Genomic DNA, 22,031 nt, shown 5'->3' with positions numbered 1-22,031 from the left:
CTCAGTACGTATTGGCTTTGTTCTCTCTGATCGACTCTCTCCACGGGGCTGGAGCTGTAAGCACTGGCTTTGACTAGAGGGGAAAGAGAACTTTCCCCTGCCCTGTCTCAGAGAAATCTTGTCAGAGAATTTGGATTGGCTTATTCTGGGTCATGTACGCACTCTTGTGTGTGTAAAAAGACGGGAAGAGGGGCCTGTTACCAGCAGAAGGAGGTGGGAACAGAAAAGCAGCGCTCACTGTGCTACTGAAAGAAATGGAAAGTCTGTTTTAAAAGGTAAGGTAGCTTTAAAAGAGGTTTACTATAATGGAATAGAGGAGGAAGCAATTTTAATGACTGACTTCTACATAAATGTTGGTCACTAACAATGTTGCTGCTCTGGTGTTAGTTAACCTTCAGGAATATTTTCCAGCATGCCCACCATCAATGTGAAATTACTTATTTATTAGCATGAAAGACTTCCATATTTATGGAAGGGTATTTCAAAGCAGGTATAGTATTAAGACTTTAAGGTGAATTCATTTTCAATCGTTATCTAAAAAGAAAAGTGAGACTTCCACTTTCCAGTTCACCATGTAGAGGCTTGCAAGTTGCCACTCTGACCTCACAAAAAGTAAAAAGTTGAACAAAGTGAAAAATCAATAATTTATTAGAGTCATAAGAGAAGTAAGATCACAGGCTGGGGAGACAGTTGAATACACAGTGTAGCAATTTACTGGAGGAGAAACCCATGAGCAGAAACCTCCATGGGGGACTGGTGCCACTGCGGTAGGAAAACCTAAACTGTAGTTTCTGAATTGCTGGAGGCTGTGTGTAAAAGTCTAAGAGATTAAAAAAAAAAGTCTGGTTTCAGGGGACCCAGTGAGTGGGGGCTTCCACACTTTTGTAGGTGTTACTTCCTGAAGCTCTGCCAGGTTCTCCCTGTGAATATCAGAGAAAAATCTACTTGAGCTTAAGGCAAGGGGAGGAGAAGAGGAAAGATTCTGAGAGCCAGAGAATTCCCTTCTTCTTAAGGTCTGCCCTCAGGTGAAACGTCTTAACCAGAGCTGAACCTTCTGGAGTCACCTAACCCCTCTGGGGGAAGGGAAATACCCAACCCCAGTCAACTTGAGCCAGAAACACTTGTGAAGTTCACAGTGGACACAAGGTTGAAAAGACTGAGACCTAATCATAGGAGTGTAGAAGGCTTCTCCTCCCCACACACCTCACCACCACATTACTAAAGGCCTGTTTACAGCACTTCCTTTCACCCAGTACATCACGTTCGACTATCAAGAACAAAAGTACAAGACACACTAAAAGGCAATAAACACAGTTTGAATAAATAGAATCGTCATCAGAACCAAACTCAAATGTGGCAGGGATCTTGGAATTGCCGGACCAGGAATGTAAAATGACTGTGATTCATAAGCTAAGGACTCTAATGGAGAAGGCAGACAACCAGAAAGATCAGGTGGGCAGTGTAAGCAGAGAGATGGTGTGTTTGTTTCTGTTGCTTATAACAAAATACCTGGAAATGGATGATTTATAAGAAAAGAAAATTAATTGCTTACAGTTTCCGCTGGGAAGTCCAAAGTCCAGGGAACACATCTGGTGAGGGTCTTCCTTGGTGATGGTTTTACAGTGCTGGAGAGGTCTCACATGGCAGAAAATGGCTGCGAAAGAGGACTTCTCATGTGCTCTTCTCTTAAAGCTTTCTTGGAACCATGCCCATGCCCACCATTGTTAGTCCTTCACTAGGCAAGATCTTCAGAATCTAATCACCTCTTCAAGGCCCCACCTTTCAATTACTATAATAGGATTTCCCACCTCTTAACACTTTCACAGTGGTGACCAATCCTCCAATACATTAAACTTTGGGAGGACACAATTCAATCCATTCAATCCATAATAGATGGCAATTCTAAGAGAACAGTAAAGAATTGCTACAGATCAAAAACCCGTGAAGAATGGTTTTGGTGGGCTTATTAATAGGTTGTACATGGCTGAGAAAAGGTTCTCTCTGAGCTTGAGGACATCTCCATAGAAACCTCCAAAGCTAAAAAGCGAAGAGAAAAAAGACTGTGGAGGAAAAAGAACAGAATATTCAGGAATCATGGAAGAGCTACAAAAGGTATAACATATCTATAGTGGGAATACCAGAAGGAGAAGTAAGAAAGTAACAGAATACAGATTGGAAACAATGACTGAGAATTTCCCGAAATTAATGTCAGACATCAAACCACACATCCAGAAAGTTCAGAGGACACCAAGCAGGTGTTTGGTGGTGTCTTTTCAGACAACATCAAAGGCATGCCTCATGAAATAAATAATTGACAAGTTGGACTTTATTAAAATTAAAAATTTCTGCCATGTAAGAAACTGTCAAAGGAATGAAAACACAAGCTACGGACTTAAAGAAAATATTTGCAAAAGTCATATCTGATAAAAGACTTATCTGAAATATATAGAAAGGCACTAAGCCCAGCTGAAGGAGCTGCCTGGAGTCCACACAGCTGTGCTCTCCCAAAGGAGATCACACCATACCCTGCCATCTATGGCTCACAAGTCTTCTTCCCCATCTTAGAACTAGAAATGCTGCTGGAGGGCGTTTTATGGTATGGGGAGGGGTGGTGGTAGCTGTGCCCTCACCCTCAAGCTAGAATTAAAGCTGCAAAGCTACACACTCCCTCTGGGGGAATCTTTACCCCTCCCAGTCCACCTGCAGGGACTGAGCTGAAGGGGTGCATTGCCCCTTGGGAATTGTTGTCTTAGTTGAGAAGCTTCTTGGCTGAGTTAAGCATCTATGTATTCCAGGGCTGAGCTGATGTAGTGCTTCACATCCCAGGGAAACAGAGCAGTGTCTGAGGTGAGGGGCTGGACAACTCTGGTACTCTGCATCCCTGGAGCTAGACTGTTATCTTAGAGACTCAGCTGCTGAGAAACCCCTTCCCCCAGGGAGTGAAGTCAGCGCTCTGCTACTCCCTTCCCCCCAGAGCCTAAAAATCTGCACCCCTCCATTCTGGGTTTTTGCTGCCATTGCACCTGGCCTCTGAAGACTCATATAGTGCTAAGTCCCACTGTTTCAGGGGCTAAAGTCACCACTACAAGGTGCCTCATCCCCTGGGAACTAAGTGACAACTAAGCCCCATTTGCTGTCATTCCCAAATTGCAGCCATACTCTGCTCCCCCGATCCAAACCTCCAGAGTACCCTTTCTCCCCCAGAATCAGGCCAGTGCTGTGTTCAGCACCCCGTCACACCCTACCCCAGGGCCAGAGTGACAGCTAACAGAGCCCAAGCTGCCAGGAGGCCTGCAGCCACCGATCCTGGCACTGTAGGCAGTAAATATCTAACCCTGCCACAGAGTGTGAACCTGTACCCCAAGATCGAGGTGCCACAATAGGTTTGTGAGGCACTGAGCCCTTAAGACCAGAAATTGAATCTACTATAAGGAAATGTAGAGAAAATGCTACACAAAATGAGAGTGGGCAGTGCTTTCTTAAACAAAAATATAAAGGCACAGTTAACTAAAGCAGCAATAGATAAATGGGACTATGTCAAACTGAAAAGCTTCTGCACAACAAGGGACACTATAAACAAAGTGAAGAGACAAGGTATAGAATGGGAGAAAGTATTTGCAAACTACAAATCAGACAAGGGGCTAATTACCAAAATACATAAGTAACTCGACAGCAAAACAACCAAATTTTAAAAATGGGCCTTTGACCTGAACAGACTTTTTTCAAAAGAAGGCATACAAATGGCCAACAGGCACACAAAAAACTGCTCAACATCACTAATCATCAGGAAAATGCAAATGGAAACACCAATGTGATATCTTTCTTCAGTTAGAATAACTTTTATCAAAAAGAGAAAATAACAAATGCTGGTAAAGATGTGGAGAAAAAGGAACTACTGCCTTGGTGGGAATGTAAATTAGTACAGCCATACTGGAAAACAGTGTGCAGGTTCCTCAGAACACTAAAAATTGAACTACCTGATGACCCAGCCATCCCACTACTGGCTATATACCCAAAGGAAATGAAACCAATGTATCAAAGAGACATCTGCACTCCCATGTTCATTGAAACACTATTCACAATAGACAAGAGATGGGATCAAGCTGAATGCCCATCAACAGATGAATGGATTAAAAAAAATGTGTAGTATATATACAGAATGGAATACTATTCAGCTATAAAACAAAATGAAATCATGTCATTTGCAGCAACATAGGTGGAACTGGAGACCATCATTTTAAGCAAAGTAAGCCAGGAACAGAAAGACAAATACCACATGATATGTGGAAACTTAAAAAAAAAAAAAAAAAGATTTTATAGAAGTGGAGAGTAGAATAATGGTTACCAAAGTCCGAGCAACGGAGGGAGGATGAGGCTGGGTGTGGTGGCAGGGACTGGTTGACTAACAGGTACAAAGCTATGCTACCTACCCTAAGTGGGTTAATTGACAGTATATGTATGTATTGAAACAACACCCTATTTCCCACAAATATGTAGAAATAAATGTTAAAATTAAAAAAATAAAAGTTTAAAAGAATGAAGTACTGATACATGGCACGGCATGGATGAAGCTTGAAGAACTTATGCTAAGTGAAATAAGCCAGACTCAAAAAGACAAACATTGTATTGTTCCACTTGTGTGAAGTACGTAGGATAGTCAAGTTCATAGAGAGAGAAAGGAGAGTAGTGGTAAACAGGGACTGAGGGGGAGAGGCTGTGGGATGTTGTGTAATGGGTGCAGAATTTCAGCATGGATGAAGAGAAGTTTCTGGAGATGGATGGTGCTGATGGTTGCACAAGAATGTGATTGCTCCTAATGCCACTGAACTGTGCAGTTTAAAGTGGTTAAAATGGTAAATTTTATGTTTTGTGTATTTTATCACGATAAAAAATTAAAAGTGAGTGAAATAAAATTAAATATTTGAAAGAAAAGTAAAAATATACAAAGAATTCTTAAAATCCAAAAATAAGAAAACAACCTGATTAAAAATTGGGCCAATGACCTTAACAGACACTTGACCAAAGAAGTTATACAGATGGCTTCACACCTACAGCACTACACACCTGCGAGAATGACCAAAACCACCACGACACCCCTATTAGGGTGGCCAAAATCCAGAACACTGACAGTAGTAAATGCTGGCGAGGATGTGGAGCAGGAGGAATTGTCTTTCATTGCTGAAACCCATAGAATGGTACGGCCACTTTGGAAGACATTTGTGCAGTTTCTTACAAAACTAAAGAATACTCTTACCATGTGATCCAGCAGTTGCACTCCCTGGTATTTACCCAAAGCAGCTGAAAACTTCTGTCCATTCAAAAACTTGCACGTAGATGTTTATAGCAGCTGTATTTATAATTGCCAAAACTTGGAAACGAGCAATGTGTCCTTTAGTAGGTGTATGGATAAACTGTGGTACATTCAGACAATGCAATATTATCCAGCACTAGAAAGACATGAGCGATCAGGACATGAAAAGACATGAAGGAAACCTAAATGCATATTTCTGAGTGAAAGAAGCCAATCTGAGAGGCTACATACTGTATGATTCCAACTGTATGACATTCCAGAAAAAGCATAACTAGGGAGACAGTAAAAAGATCACCGGTTCCCAGGAGTGAGGGATGAATAAATGGAGTACAGAAGATTTTTAGGGTAGTGAAACTACTGTGTCTGATACCATTACCGTGGCTACACGTTGTTATACATTGATATAAACCCATAGAAAGTACAATAGCAGGAGCAAACGCTAACGTAAACTTTCACTTTAGGTGACTATGATGTGTCAGTGTAGGATCATCAGCTGTAACAAATGCACCACTGTGGTGGGAGATGTTGACGTTGGGGGTGGCTGTGCATGTGTGGTTCAGGGGGGATATGGGATATCCCTGTAACCTTCCTCTCAACGTTGCTGTGAACCTAAAACTGGTCTAAAAATAAAGTCTAATTTTAAAACGTGATACTTCTCGGCTGTGCGCTAGTGAAGCTACACAGGAATATTGCATTCACTCAAGAGTCCGGGATAGTGAAGAAATCCTAGACCAGGTGGTGTTGGGAAGTGACGTCTTGGGAACACACTGATTCTCTTCATATTGGTGAAGGTCTCTCATGTGGGTCACACTTGTTCTTTCTGGTGCTAAGGGGAATACTAGATTTGGAGAGTAGAGGCCACAGAGGCCACTTCCTAGGAGAAAGATAGTGGGCCTCTCCTGGTGAGTTCCCTGATTGGAATTTTGTAAGCACATCTAGTGGTGGAGGTGTAATAGTGATGCTGCACGAGATATTCTACAAAGCCCAGAATACAAACAGCCTGAGATAGGAGGTGTCTCTCTCCTGATGGCTGAACAATGATCACGGGTTAAAAATGGTTGTCTTACAATTGTAGGAGTAATTGTCTTTCAACACCTGTGAGGTAGAACCTGAGATTCACCTTCTGATGGTGGCGTTCAGACAGAGAGTAAGTTACTTACACCTGCCAGGGTTCTCATAGAAGATTCTTATATTTGCGGGAAGAGTTTAGTAGGTGACAGGTTCCCAAGTCATAACGTGCTGGGGAAGCACCTGGGATTCTTCCTGCCCAGGAGTCTGCATTTCTAACCGCCCACAGGTGAGGCCTGCTGTTGCTAGTCCACTGACTGCACTTTCAGCAGCAAGGCACCAGATGACTTACATAGAAGTGTAATACAAAAGAGGATGTCGAATCACATAAAAAATGATCATGAGATTTAGGGCATCGACAGTACATTTTGTAGTCAAGTTCAACTTCTGTGTGAGCTGTTTTAACATACATGAATTACGTAAAATGTAGACTTAATTCCAAAAGTAGTTTCGTTGAGTTTGTTTCAGCTGAGAATATCTACAAAGGAGAAAGTGACAGTCATTGTGTTTTGGGTTTTTTTTGCCTCTTAATTTGTGATTCTTGGTTTTGGCCTGAGGCCAGCCTGCAGCTGAAGAAGGACTCACTTATTTCTTCCTTCTATCCTATTCCTTCCTTCATTTAGAGAGTAATAAACATGGAAATCAAAGTATATATGGTCAGTCATTGCAATAGGCACTGAGAATACAGCAGTGCATACAACGGCCAATATTTCTCTTTCATATTCTAGTGAGGGAGAGATGGACAGACGAAATGATAAACAAGTAAAATATTTGTTTGTGACGTGTTGATACATGCTAAAGAAAAAAATACAGCAGGAAAGGGAATGTAGGGTATCAGTGGAGGGGAGACTGCAGTTTTAGGTAGAGAGGCCAGGGATGGCCTGCAGGCAGCCAGTGAGGAGAGAAGGTGAGACCCGAAGTGGTGCAGACATCTCGGGGAGGTTGTCCAGGCAGAGGGCAGTGTGCCAGCCCCGAGGTGGGCATGTGCCTGCTGTGCTCAAGGAGGCCAGTGTGGTTGGAGCAGGGTGAGCACGGGACAGTGGTGCACAATGAAATCAGAGGGTGACCAAGGGCCAGGCCATCGTGGCCTTGAAGGCCTTCATTGTTAGCTTTTAATCATAATGAGGTGACAAGCAACTGGAGGGCTGGGGGCTGACGAATGAATAGAGATCACCATTTCAAATAACAGAGTTTCCCATGTTTTTCAGTTGGGAAGTGAAGCAGAAAGTGCCCAGACAACTACTGGTATCTGTGAAAAAGAGGAAGCCATTGAAATAGACTACAGCTCTCTAAGTGAGGATTTGAAGGTAATTGAAAGGTTTCCATTGTTTCTAACTCACTCATAGTAATAATGAATATAGTATTTAAATATCGCAAGAAGACATTTAGATGATAGAGTAAGTTTTTCTTGTTAAAGTAGATTTCCCTAATGGTTTTTGAAGAAGTATACAAAGGAAAAATATTTTTCCTATACTCACAAGACTTCTGACACCAAATATGTGGGTGTTTTACATACCGGGCAATTCTCCAATTCTCTGAAGACCATCTCAGCATTCTAAGATTCAGCTGAATTCCGACACTATCTGCCTGGGACATAGTGTCAGATGCCACAGGTAAAGGGCTCAGTCCCACAAGACTGCTCACACTTCAGACACCAGTTACAAGCCTGGCCTCCCATACTTCTGACCAACTGTCTATAAATCGGGGGATCCCACCACCTCCTCCTCAGGTTTGATCATTTGTTAGAATGATTCAAAGAACTCACGGGAAATATTTTACTCCATGTACTGGTGTATCATAAAGGATACAACTCAGGAAGAGCCAAATGGAAGAGATGCACAGGAGTAGGTATGGGAGAGGGATGCAGAGCTTCCGTGTCCTCTCTCATACCCCCTGCAGGGTCACCACCCTCTCAGCATCTCCATGTGTTCACCAACGCAGAAGAGTCTCAAAGCATGTTATTTGGGGATTTTTGTGAAAGCTTCACTATGTGGCCATGACTGAGTAAATCATTGGTCATCGGTCATTATACTCAATCTCCAGCCTCGCTGCCCTCCCCAGACAGTAGGGGCTGAGGTTGGTTCCTCTGGCAACCAGTCCCCATCCTCCAAGAGTCAGCTCATCAACATAAACTCTGGTTTGTTGGAAAGGGGCTTATTATGAATAACAAAAAATGCTCCTCTTAACTCTATCACTCAGGAAATTCCAAGGGTTGTAGAAACTCTGTGCCAGGAATCAGGACAAAGACCAGAGATATATTTATTATATCACAGTAGCACAAAATGGCAGGAAATTGGTTCCTTTTCTAATGTTCGTATCAGTGTGTCTCACTGTGTGTTCTGCAGAACACTAGTACCATGACATGTCTAGCCCAAGAAAAGTTTCTGTGGTCAGGTTGAGAAGTCCTGCATCAACAAAAGTAGCCAACTAATTCAGCATCCTGAACTGGCCCTGTCAGTGTCCCAATGTAGTACCCTCAGCAGGTACAGGGGCTTCTCCAGAGTGCCATAGGCCATAGTGTGGCAATCGCTCCGCAGCTGCAGAGGACAGACCTGGAATCCAGCTACACAATCCCTTAATTTAGTAGCGCTGGCTCATTTCTCAGTCATCCCTGTAGCCATACATTTCTTGCATGGTGGTTTCATCCAGAGGCTGCTTCTCTTGTGAGGCCAAAATGACTGCAGCCAGTCTTGGCTTTCCAGGCACGCAGCCATAAGCTTCAGAGGAGAGAGAGGCTGCCTTCTGTAGTGGTGCTGTTCCAAGACTGAAGAACAGTTCTTCCTACCAAGGCCCAGCAGTTGTCTTCTTATCCCAGTGGCCTGAATGGAGTCACGTGTTCATTCCTGAGCCCATCACTGTGGGGGAGGGGGTGGTAGTCTCTGCCTTAGACCAAGCACGCAAGCCGCTACCTAGTACCTGGGATCTATGAGGGAGCAATGGACCTGCCTGGTCAAAAGCATGGGCTGGGGTGGAAAAGAAGAGATGGAGAGTGGATGCTGAGCAGCGACGCCCACCACATCTTCTCATTACATATGTTGTTAATATATTTTATTAGATTTGCTGGACGCTTTGTATTTGTGGCACCTTTTGGGAATAAGAAAGAAGCTTTTGTCTTCTCTGTAGTCCTCCGTTTCGTGCTTTGTCCCTTTGCTTTTGTATTTAGAAAGTCTTTTTTCCCAGCTCCTTACTGAGTAAATATTCCTGTTTGTGGTTTTCTTTTGTTTTCATTTATGTCTTTAATTTACCTGAAATTTATTTTAGTAATGATATGAGTTAAGAGTCTACTTTTTTACAAAGTGCCAAAGTTAACTAATTTACTTACCAGCATTTTTCAAATAATTCTCTTCCCAGGGAATTAAAATGTCACCTTTGTCATGTAGTAATTAACTTTCTGGGAGGTAAGGAAAGTTTTCCTGGAAGGGCATGCAACACACTTTCTCTTTCCTCCTCATCTGAGTTAGTTCTCTTCATCACTCGGGTTTCATTCAGGCCGTTACCTGCTCTAGCTGGGTGGGATCTTCTCTCTCTGCCCCGCGGTACCTGTGCTTGCCTCTTAGAGGTCTTTTCTCCCTGTTGTAAATGCCAGTTTCTTTTTCTCGCTACCTGTGAGCCCTTTAAAGGCAAACACAGTAGTGTTCATCATTGAATCCTCAGTGTCTAATCCATAGTAGATGATCAATATTTTTAACCAAAGGGTAAATAAAGGTGATATAGAAATTGGTGCTTTTTACCAGATTAAAAAATAAGGAGGTAAAGTGTGTTCCAAGAGAGCAGCGTAGGCAACACTAGAGCCACGAAAGAGCACAGCCGACTCAGGAAGCTGCAGACACTGTGGTGCTGTGGTGCGACTGCAGCCCCAGGCTCAGAGGGGGCTTCGGGGAGGGTGGGGCGCAGAGGGAGCTGGTGGGGTCAGATGGCGAAGGGCCCTGCATGTGTGCCTTACCTTAGCAATCTGGATGAAAAGCCATGACAATCAGTGTTGTTCTTTGCCAATAATAGGCTCTACAATCCGATCAAGAAGTCAAGGCCCACCTTAGATTCCTACTGCAGCAAATAGCATCCCAGGAAGCTGTTCTGTGCAAGAGAGGAGTTCCATACCGACGAGCCCAGGAGAACTTGAAGACTCTCAGACACAAGTTTCAAGAATGCACAGATGGTGAAATTGAGTTTAGTTGTTAATAAGATCATCTTCATGGGTGTTTTGATTTCTTTAACACTTGACGACAATCCCCCACAGATTTTACCTTTCTGTTTCTTATTACATATATTTACCTCTGTTGTCTTAATGTGTGCTTTTAATACCGAATCACTAATTGCTTTCTTTTTGAAAAAGTGCTTAATTTAAAACATGTTTATTGGTTATTTTAGAACAGATAATGATAATTTTTATACCAGTAAAATAGGTTTCTTATATACTTGTTAGAACTTGTCCATATTATCTAGAAATTATCCCTATTAGAAAAAGGGCTCATCGATTGTAAAAGCCACGCTCCTGAAATTAATTATATTTGAGGTATGTCGAAAGTAGATTTACTCGAGACAAGCAAATTCGAAATCCAATTTTAAAACTATTTTATGCTTTAAAGTCTAAATAAGAGAAGCCCCTCAGTGATTTCCAAAATAAAGAACACTGATTCTCTCTTAGCTTTTGAGGCCAGCACAAAGGAAGCCACAATGTGTAGGCAAGAGTTTGAACAGGTGAAAAAAAGGAGATACGATCTTTTCAGCCAGTGTTTTGAGCACGTGTCAACCTCAATTGATCAAATCTACAAGAAGCTCTGTGGAAACAACAGTGCCCAAGTACGTATTTTTCACCCCAAATACTAGTGAGAATTTTATGTTATCGATAGTGGCTTTTTTCTGGTGGGAAAGAAATAAACACTGCCCCATTATTTGAGTGACTTGCTTATGGGGCATAGTCAGTTCATGAAGATTGGTTCTCTAATGACCTGTTTTTAGATCCCATTCACTCTACACTGGCCAGCCTGGACAGAACTTCTCTGGGCCTGTTTCTTCATCTAAAAAAATGAGTTGGTTAGATCATTTGGTTTGCAGGATCTCTTGAGTTCTGAAATGCTGTTGTCTGGTACTAATTTGATTTCAAAGAACGGTAGGTCTCTATGATAAAGGTGGGGTCATGTAGAAGACTTTGGGAAAACAGTGGATTTGTGAAGTCGAACAGAGTAACAAGTGAGAGAGAGAGAACTAAAGTTAGGATTCAAATCCAGATATGTCCCTTTTAATGGCAGCCTCTCTGCTGTAACCACCCATTGCATTATAAATATCCATAGCAAATACTTAGGGAATTGAGTGTGAAAGAAAGATGCAGGTCAGGACATACGTACCTGCTCTGCTTTTGTTTTCTCATGTGTTTTTTTGTTTGTTTGTTTGTTGTTCTTTATGACTGAGAGGTGGTGCTGGATCAGATATTTCAAATTTGAACTGAAAATAACATACTAATTTTCAGTAAAGTAAGATTAAAATAAAACCACTAACTCCTTGAGAACAGGAGTTATCTATTTACAGTGTCTGGCCCACAACAGATATTCAATAAGTGTTTGAAGAATAGACCAGTGAGTAAATTGAATGAAGACTGTTTTTGTAAGACGATGGCATTGCTGCAGAGGTTTGAATGGCAGTCTGGTGGCAAGGCCTGATCCTTGGGCGTGTTAGGATGTTTCCCTTCTTCCCTCTACTTAGACAACCCTGTTGCCTGTGATTACATACAGAACTAAATACATTACTTACAGGCATTGGTATGTTTCCATCAAAATTGAGGAAAACCTAAACAATAGAATATTTTGCATTTAAACTCTGTGGCAACCCCAAGTTGTCAGCACCGTGAGCTAACCGGCCATCCCTATATAGGATCCGAACCCGTGGCCTTGGTGTTATCAGCACCACACTCTCCCGAGTGAGCCACAGGCCAGCCCTGGCAACCCCAAGTTGAAATTTACTAGTTGCTTTGCTAATGTTGCTACATAAATAAAATGTGTTTCAGGCATTTCTTATCTTGGAGAACCCTGAAGAACCTTACTTGGAGGGAATTACCTATAGCTGCATGGCTGCAGGGAAACGGTTTATGCTGATGGAGGATTTGTCACGGGGAGAAAAGTGTGTGGCAGCTTTGGCTCTCCTGTTTGCTGTGTACAGGTAAGGTCACAACAAGCTACTCAGTTTTGTATCAGGGCAGAAACCAAGCAGACCATCCTATAGAAGACTTATTAACTGTTTGTCTTCATTAATATTTACTAATGTGATACAAAACTGTTTTCTTCAGCCAGACAATTCATTATATTTTAGGCCTGCAACAATGTAGACAGCAAATCTAAGAGAGAGTTCAGTCTTTGACAGATTTTTATTCAGTTTCTGTTATCAGTAGCTGTTATATTCCAGCTTTTTAGAAAGGAAAGAAAAAGATATATTTGGAATGGCCAAACGTACATCAGGATTGCCAAGGAACAAAAAGAACAACAAACAAAAAATCCAGCCTGTACATTATTTCCCCAGTCCATATTCAGAGATCTGCTATTTAGTAAAGAATGGTAAGCTAAGCATTTCTTTTAAAAAGTATTTAACCTCCTTATTTCCACTGATGATGGTGGCACTGTTTCTTTGTGAAACAAATCAAGAAATAATAAGTTAACTATAATTAAGACAAATAATAGCTGTCAACATTCACAGCATTAGATGAAGATCTGAGTTGCAGGTGATGCTGCCTCTCTCTTTCCATGACCAGGAAAATAAACATACAGGAGTGGGACAACCATTGTTCACGGGTCTCAAGAAGGAAAAGGAACAGGTCACCACAGGAATGGGAGAGAAGACGACTATGGCAGGGGTACTCTGGGAGAGCAGGAGGCAGGTCCTGAACAAGGAATCTTAGCAGAATAAGACCGTCACTAGGTGGCGCCCCCATCCATTTATTCGACAATATTTACTAACTCTTTACTGTGCGCCAGGTGCTATTGCAGACAGCGGGGAAACAGCTGTGAAACAAACCAAATGCCTGCTTCAAAGATATCTTCATTTTAGTTGGGGAAGACAGATAATAAATAACGTATATTATTAAACTAATTCTCTAATGTAGAGAATACTAGAAAATCACAAATCTATAGAGGAAAATAAACAGTAGGGAGTGGAGGTAATGAGCAGCAGAGAAGGGTTTGTGGTTTTAGACGGTCGCAGGGAAGGCCTGTTTGAGAAGGTGACATTTGAACAGTGATTTGAAGGAATTGCGGGAGCAAGTCGTAGATAGGGGAAGAATGTTCTAGATGTGAGGAGCAGCAAGTGCCAAGGCCCTGAGGCCATAGTGAGCCTGGCATGTGTGAAGAATAGACTTTATGCAGCAGTGGCAGGCACAGGGATTGAAAACTATGTTACAATCAAGGTGAAAGATGGTGTCGGGCTGGACCAGGATGAGAACAGAAGTTGGAGTGGGCACAGTTTGCGAACAGACAGGCTGTGGAATGTGAAGAAAGACTCAGGTGACGCCATGCATTTTGGCCTAATCAGCTGGGGTACTAAGGCAGCTCCCCACAAGAGGGAGTAGTTTTGGAAGGGCAGGTAAGGAGTTTGATTTTGGATGAGTGTGAGATGCTTGTTAGACCCCTACGTGGAATTGTTGAGTAAGCAGCTGGACACGTGAGGCAAGAGTTCAGAACGATTGGTAGGAGTATTGGGAGCTGTCAGGATTTGGATGGTACTTAAATCTTTGAGACCAGGTGAAATCACCGAGGGAGTTAATTAGATACAGGAGAGCACTAAACCCTGACCCTGAGGGCATGGCCATGTTCAAGGTCAGAGAGATGACGTGTTAGCAGAAGGGATGCAGAGGGAGCAGGGGGTGAGGGCAGTAGACTGTGTCGTCCTAGTGTTTCAAGGAGCGGGTTTGACTGAGCACTCCTTGCATAGGTCACACAGGATGAGCACTGGATTTAGCAGCATAAAGGTCATTGATTACCCAGACAAAAGTATCCAAGAAGATGCATCTTATTTACTCTGAATAATGTTAATGCTTTCCTTCAAGTCTTTTGTAAAACAAATGGAAAATTGTAACTTACTTCACTGTAATGTTTTTCTAGTTTTCAGCCTGCTCCATTCTTTGTTTTAAATGAAGTGGATGCAGTCCTGGACAATACTAACATAGGCAAAGTAAGTTTCTTTCTGCTTTTAATTTTCAATAGAATATCTATAATGGCAGTCAGAAGGCAGTTTACCCTGAACCAACAGGGTTCTGGGGCAATCAATGATAATTGCTGAATAAAAATCAATACATTACAAATCTAAGTTAAGTATCTCAAAACAGGATGATTGACTTTTCATTCTAGGTTTAGGTGACCCTCAATACTAGATAGGAAATCCACACAGGGGGTCAAATGAGGATCACTGTGCTTTATCAACAGCATTACTACCGCCAGAACTTGCTTCTCCCAAATCTAGATATTGGGAATTAGAGGGCAACTAATACCAGGCCACAGGTTTTTTTGGTTTCGTGGATCAAATTAGCTGTTTAATAAAGTCTGTGAATAATATCTCTAAATTAAATTCTACCTCCCCAATTTTATCAAAACTCACTTGGGCGTGATCCTGTTTTCAGTATTTGAGAGAATGAGGGAGCTAAGGTAACAGTTCAAATTGTACGTTAAATTTTAGTCAGCATTCGAAGATTGGTAGGTAGATTGCACAGAGCTACCTAAAGACCCAGGCTCACAACTCACATAGCTTGACTGTAATTAGATTGAATTTGGGATAGGAGAATGGGGTCAGCCATGGAACATGAACAAAGGACAAAGGCAAACCCTGGCAGTGCCCATCACCACCCGAGACAGGGACAGCTCCAGCCTGCAGAGATGTGGTATCATGGTCCTCCTGCCATTGGAGGTGGATGAATTAGACTCTCCTGGTTCTGATTCCAGGCCCATCCACCTTCCAGAAATGCCTGGGCTTTGCATTTATGGCTGCTCACAAGAAGGCTGTTCTAATGTCATGCTGACAGATACAGATCTCATTACTTACTCGTAAATTGGCATTCTGGTTTATAATCTAGTTTTGTGAGCTTGACTGAGCCTACCTCTGAGAGATGTTTTCAGTCTTAGGCTGCTGCCCAGTAGGTTCTGTGCCTCTGAAGCTGACCTCCCTGATTTCTTACTCTGTTGATTCTCTCCTGAGATGCCTGGGCGAGTCAGGGGGAGTTGCAGAGCTGCAGCGTGAGATACCTTCTTATGGCCTGAATGTAGTCTCTCAGCATTTCCCAAGTTGTATTCGTCTAACCCAAATCTTTCTGGGACCCTCCTTTTTTAATATGGCACAAGATACACAAGAACATCACATCAGCTCCATACCACACAAAAAAGTCTGTGCCAGAAACTTCGTGTTGACTTGGGGGAGAAGAAAACATAGGAGCGAGAGAAAGTCCTGATTTGTCTCTCTTGAATGACAGGAGTCTACATCAGCTGACTGGACTCCATGGCCTGACCCATTTGGGAGAAATCTCCCCTTAGGAGGAAAATTTTGGTACATTCTATCCCATATTCTGTGAGGCAGGAAATCTTTGTGAACTGCTGCTTTCTTTGGTTGCATTCAAGGTATCCACATCTTCTAGCAAAATTTAGATTCTCGCATTGGTGGCATCTCCAGGGACTAGGCCTTACTTAAGACTCCCATTAGCACCTATCCTATGTTTTAAAACCTCTTAATTTCCATTATCCCTTTGAGATTTATGGTCCTGGCACTCCACTGCTGAATTGAGTGTGAGCGCTTATGTACTATGAGCAACTATGAAGCAGCCTCCACTCCTCCTTGTGATCATGGTGCCCAACATTTATAATAGGTAACTCTCCAAGCAAAACGCATGCCATACATCTCTTCTTTTCCTATCACTATCCCAAGACTTTTAGTCCTGCATCATAGTAGCTACGATTAGTTAGTTGCCTCTAATTCCTTCTATGAATTCAGCCTGTTAGCCAAGAGCAGAGCAGTTTCCTTCCTCGCTCGTCATTCACCTTAGCTGGTGACTCATTCCTCAAATGAAGCTGCCGTTCCTGCTTCTGAAGCTTGTTTCCAGAGTGTCTTGGTGCAGTCAGGACCAGTACACACACAGACCCACTCCAGGTCTTCCGAGAGATCTAAGCAGTTGGCAAGTATCTTGTTAGACTCTTGCTACTTTGAGTCTAAGTTCTTCTCTGTCATTCTCCAAGCTGTGAGTAGTTTGTTCACCAAGACGCATTTCTATCCAGAGTATTTTGCTCATATTCTCATTTCCTTTGGAATTGAGCTTCCTGAAGGAGGCCGAGTTCACCTCTAACCAAATGACTGGATTATGGATTACAAATTCATATTTAATTGCCATGTATTTCCCATCTTCAGGGCTTGAATTGGCAAAATAGGAAGCTGGAAGTTTAAATACCAGTCCTTGTTCACTCATAAAATATCGGAGTGACACTTACCTTGTTATAAAGGCTGATTGCACATTCAGATGATATTATCTCAAGTTAGAGATGTATTTTTAAAGTTTTGTTTTTTGTTTTGTTTTGTTTTTCATTTACTTCTGGGTTTTTTTAATTGGTTATGAATATTCATGAGATACAAAGCTGATTTTCACCACTCGTGCCCATGATGTGAGGGCCAGATTCACACTGTCAGCTTACACATTACCACAAACTGCATTTGCACCCTGTATCACCCACCCAACCATCCCCAACCTCCATCCTCCTCCCCGTTTCCCCCCCACTCCACTTTATAGCACAAGAAATGTTCTCTCCCTCTGCAAGTCCAATGCAACACTGTGGTCTTTCTTTCCTTCCTTCTTTCTCTCTTAGCTCCCACATTTGAGTGAGTGAATGTGGTATTTAACCGTCTGTACTTTGCTTATTTCACTCAAAATAAATTTCTCCAAGCTCATCCATGTTGTTGCAGATGGGAGAATTTCATTCTTTTTTATGGCAGAGTCTTATTCCATGGTGTATATATACCACAGTTTCCTTATCTGGGCATCCATTGATGGACATTTAGATTGGTTCCATGTCTTGGCTATTGGAAACAGATCTGCAATGAACATGGGAGTGCAGGTATCCCTTCAACATGATGATTTCCATTCCTCTGGGTATATACCTAGAAGTAGGATTGCTAGATCACATGGAAGATCTATCTGGAGCTGTCTGAGAAACATCCATACTGTTTTCCATAGTGGTTGTACTAATTTACAGTCCCACCAACAGTGCAGGACTGTTCCCTTCTCTCCAAACCCTCGAAATCATTTGTTATTCACCATCATTTTGATTATAGCCAGTCTAACTGGTGTGAGGTGGTATCTAAATGTAGTTTTAATTTGCATTTCACTGATGACTAGTGATGTTGAGCATTTTTTTAAAGTACTTGTTGGCTGTTTGTATGTCTTCCTTTGAAAAATGTCTATTCAGCTCCTTTGCCCATTTTTTAATTGGGTTATTTGGTTTTTTTACTGCATAATTGTTTGAGTTCCTTGTATATTATGGATATTAATCCCTTGTCATATGCATAGTTAGCAAAAATTTTCTCCCACTCTGTAGGTTGTCGTTTCACTCTGTTGATTGTTTCCTTTTGCTGTGCAGAAGCTTTTTAGTTTGATATAGTCCCATTTGTTTATTTTTTCTTTTGCTGCGTGAGCTTTAGGACTCAAGTTCATAAAGTCTGTGCCCAGACCTAGTTGCTGAATTGTTTCACTTATATTTTCCCTCAGGAATTCTACAGTTTCAGGTCTCATACATAAGTCTTTGATTCCTTATGAGTTGATTTTAGTGTACGGTGAAAGATGTATATCTAGTTTCATTCTTTTGCATATGCATATCCAGTTTTCCCAGCACCACTTGCTGAAGAGGCAGTCTTTTCCCCAATGTAGATTTTTGTTGTCTTTGTCTGATATCAGATGGCTGTAAGCAAGAAGGGTGATTTCTGGGTTCTCAATTCTACTCCACTGGTCTGAATGTCTATTTATATACCAGTACCATGCTGTTTTGGTTACAATAGCTTTGTAGTATAATTTGAAGTCAGGTAGTGTTATGCCTCCAGCTTTATTTTTTTTGCTCAGAATTGCTTTGGCTATTAGCGGTCTTTTGTTATTCCATGTGAAAGGTAAGATTGTTTTTTCCATTTCTGTGAAGAATGTCATTGGTATTTTGTTGGGGTTTTCACTGTATCTGTAGATCGCTTCGGGTAGTATAGACATTTTCATAATGTTAGTTCTTCTAATCCAAAAGAATGGAATGTCTTTCCAACTTTTTGTGTCTTCTTTAATTTCTTTCAGAAGTGGTTTGTAGTTCTCATTGTAGAGGTCTTTCACCTCCTTGGTTAAATTGATCCCTAGGTATTTTATTTTTTGTGTGACAATTGTAAATGGGCTTGCATTCTTTATTTCTCTTTCTGTTAGTTCATTATTTGAGTATATAAATGCAACTGATTTGGGGGCATTTATTTTGTATCCTGCAACGTTACTGAAGTTATTTTCTAGCTCTTGGAGTTCATAACACTGGAAACTATACAAATACTTGGAAACTAAACAATGGGCTCCTGAACAACCTAAGGGTCCAAGAAGAAATTAAACAGGAAATCAAAATATTTCTTGAAACTAATGAACATAAAGATACATCATACCAAAACCTATGGGATACTGCAAAACCAGTACTAATAGACAAATTTATTGCAATAAATGTTTATATCAAAAGAATGGAAAGACTTTGAGTAAATGACCTAACACTCTGCCTCAAAGAACTTGAAAAACAAAAACAATCTGAACCTAAACTAGTAGACGGAAAGAAATAATTAAGATCAAAGCAGAACTAAATGAAATAGAGACCCAAAAAACAATAGAAAAGATCAGCAATACAAAAAGTTGGTGTTTTGAGAAGATAAATAAAATAGACAAACCATTAGGTAGGTTAACAAAAAGAAGAAGAGAGAAGATCCAGATAACAAAAATCAGAAATGAAAAGGGAGACATTACAACTGATACCACAGAAATACAAGAATCATTAGAGACTATTATAAACAACTGTATGACAGCAAATATGAAACTCTGAAAGATATGGATATGTTTCTAGACACATACAAACTACCAAGATTAAGCCAAGAAGAGATAGAAAACCTGAACAGACCAATAACAAGCAAGGAGGTTGAAGCGGTAATTCACAATCTTCTGTCAAGGAAAAGTCCAGGGCCAGATGGCTTTACAGCTGAATTCTATCAGACTTTTAAAGAGGAGTTAATACCAATTCTCCTCAAACTATTCTAAACAATTGAAACAGAAACTATTCTTCCAAACTCATTCTATGAACCCAACATAACTTGGATACCAGATAAAGACACAACAAAAAAAGAAAATTACCAGCCAATATCCTTGATGAACCTAGATGCAAAAATCCTCAACAAAATATTAGCAATCAAAATACAGCAACATATTTTAAAAATTATACATTAAAGTGGGATTCATCCCAGGGATGCAAGGATGGTTCAACATATGAAAGTTAATAAATGTGATACTTCACATCAACAAACTCAAGGACAAAGACCGTATGATTATCTCAATAGCATTTGACAAAATTCAACATCCCTTCATGATAAAGACTCTCAACAAATTAGGCATAGAAGGAAAATATCTCAACACAGTAAAAGCCATTCATGACAAGCCCACTGCCAGTATCATTCTGAATGGGGAAAAACTGAGGGCCTTTCCCTTAAGAACAGGAACAAGACAAGGATGCCCACTCTCACCACCTCTATTTAAGCTAGTACTGGAGGTACTAGCCAGAGCAATCAGGCAAGAGAGAGAAATAAAGGGAATCCAGATTGGAAAAGACAAAGTCAAACTTTCTCTATTTGCAGATGACATGATACTATATATAGAAAGCCCTATTCTTAAAGTTTTCGATCATGGGTTTAATGAAGTTAATACATATATTTTTACTTACATCTTATATTTTAGAATCTAAGCTATTTCCATTTTTGCATCTGTGGTGGATTTAATTAATTACCAGAAAGGCAAGTGAGTGCCTTACCACCTAAAATGGGTAGACAGAGACATGCAGGATCACTGTCCCCAAAGTCCAAACAAGTCTTTTCCTTGCTGATGAATTATATGACTTTTATTTCCACCCAGGTAACAAGTTACATCAAAGAGCAGAGTCAAACACAGTTTCAGATGATAATTATTTCCTTAAAAGAAGAGTTCTTTTCCAAAGCTGACGCAGTAATAAGCATCTGTCCAGAGGTAAAGATAAATTAAAGGGGGAGAGGAGAAACTGCTATAAACCCACTTAGTACCCCTACAGCTACAGGGCTTTCCTTTTATAATTAAAAGTTCCAAATGAAGTTTGTAGATACCGTTTGACTTCTGTAGTAAATAAATACAGGTTTAAATGATTTTTTAATCAAATAAGATTTAAAAATAACTATCCATATATTTTCCTATGACAGTCCATGGAAATTTAAGGTATATCTCAAGTGAAAGAAGCAAATTGAAAATTATAGAACATTAATAGTTTTGTTACATAAAATAGTAGTACATATGAACTTACACAGAGTAACCTTTTAATATTATATTTCATATTTCTGTCATGTTTGAATGTTTTAAGCAAAAACAAATGTAGTGTGGTAGAACAGTGAACTATTTATCTTCCAAATGTATCACAGGAAAAAACAAAAAAAATCACTAGAAATTCCAGGTTGACAGTAACTTTTAGAATCTGAAAACACCATTTAAAAAAAAATTTAACTTCTAAATCCACATTGTAGTTACATTGTAGTTGATTTTCCTGTCCCTTTACCCATTCCTCTTTCCCCCCTCCCTTTCTTCCCTCCCCCCCACTACATCACATCTTGAACACACCTTTCTTAAGCCATTCAGAATACTTACCTGAGCTAACTGAGCAGAGCGACTAATTGAAGTCAATTGGTTTTGGGGCACTTGGGTTTACTTCCTGAGTTTTCCTTTAAGGTAAGATAAAAATTAATTTACAGAATGTTAGTGGTCCACATGGAAATATGCTGCATGAGAAATGGAAAAACTCATACCAGATAATATTTTAAAAAAACAACTGATACAAAAATCACAACAATTCCTTGAACTTGTTAAGACAAGGGAACAGATATGATGTAGTGGGGGTGTAAGGGGAGAGAGGGAGGGGGAAAGAGGAACAGGTAAAGGGTCATGAAAATCAACTACAATATATATTGAGAAGTTAAAATAAAAAATAAAACTGATGTAAATGCAGATAATTGATACCTTTTCTGGTACAACGAGGTTCCTTTTTAATGCAAATCTAGACTCACTAATAGCTCTTATTTTACTTTAATAATACTTTTTCCGTAATTAGGGGAACTGGCTTTTAACTGTCTTTTCTCCATTTCAGTATGAGGACTGCATGTTCAGCTGAGTTTTGACCCTAGATCTTTCTCAGTATCCAGACACTGAAGACCAAGAAAGCAGCAAGAGACATGGAGAGTCCCATGAGAAACTAGAGTGCCCTTGAGCACCTGCCAGCTGTAAGAGCAAACAGGACAGTCCTATAGTGGTCAGGTTAATCGTTGTTTAGTTCCCACTGTAATACTCAAACAGCGCTTGAATAACAAACTTCTGGAGCAAGCAGGACCAACCTTGTGTGCCGTTTAAGAAAACTTC

General features: G+C 40.7%; 1 protein-coding gene across 2 annotated transcripts in view; it reads left to right on the top strand.

Annotated features, from left to right (window-relative positions):
* LOC134367448 (structural maintenance of chromosomes protein 1B-like) overlaps positions 1-21,786 on the top strand; it is an 84,142-nt gene extending 62,356 nt beyond the window's left edge. The window contains exons 19-25 of one of the 2 annotated variants that reach the window (XM_063084205.1): positions 7,588-7,686; positions 10,379-10,535; positions 11,025-11,179; positions 12,381-12,532; positions 14,464-14,533; positions 20,511-20,621; positions 21,763-21,786. In XM_063084205.1, coding sequence (XP_062940275.1) covers positions 7,588-7,686; positions 10,379-10,535; positions 11,025-11,179; positions 12,381-12,532; positions 14,464-14,533; positions 20,511-20,621; positions 21,763-21,786 — 768 coding nt within the window. The remainder of the gene's footprint in view (positions 1-7,587; positions 7,687-10,378; positions 10,536-11,024; positions 11,180-12,380; positions 12,533-14,463; positions 14,534-20,510; positions 20,622-21,762) is intronic. The other variant, XM_063084206.1, reaches the window with a different exon arrangement.
* The last annotated feature ends 245 nt before the right edge of the window (positions 21,787-22,031 follow it).

The sequence above is a fragment of the Cynocephalus volans genome, chromosome X (assembly GCF_027409185.1).
Source record: "Cynocephalus volans isolate mCynVol1 chromosome X, mCynVol1.pri, whole genome shotgun sequence".
Lineage (NCBI taxonomy): Eukaryota > Metazoa > Chordata > Mammalia > Dermoptera > Cynocephalidae > Cynocephalus > Cynocephalus volans.
The sequence above is the reverse complement of the archived record's forward strand: the minus strand, read 5'-3'. Positions and strand labels throughout refer to the sequence as shown.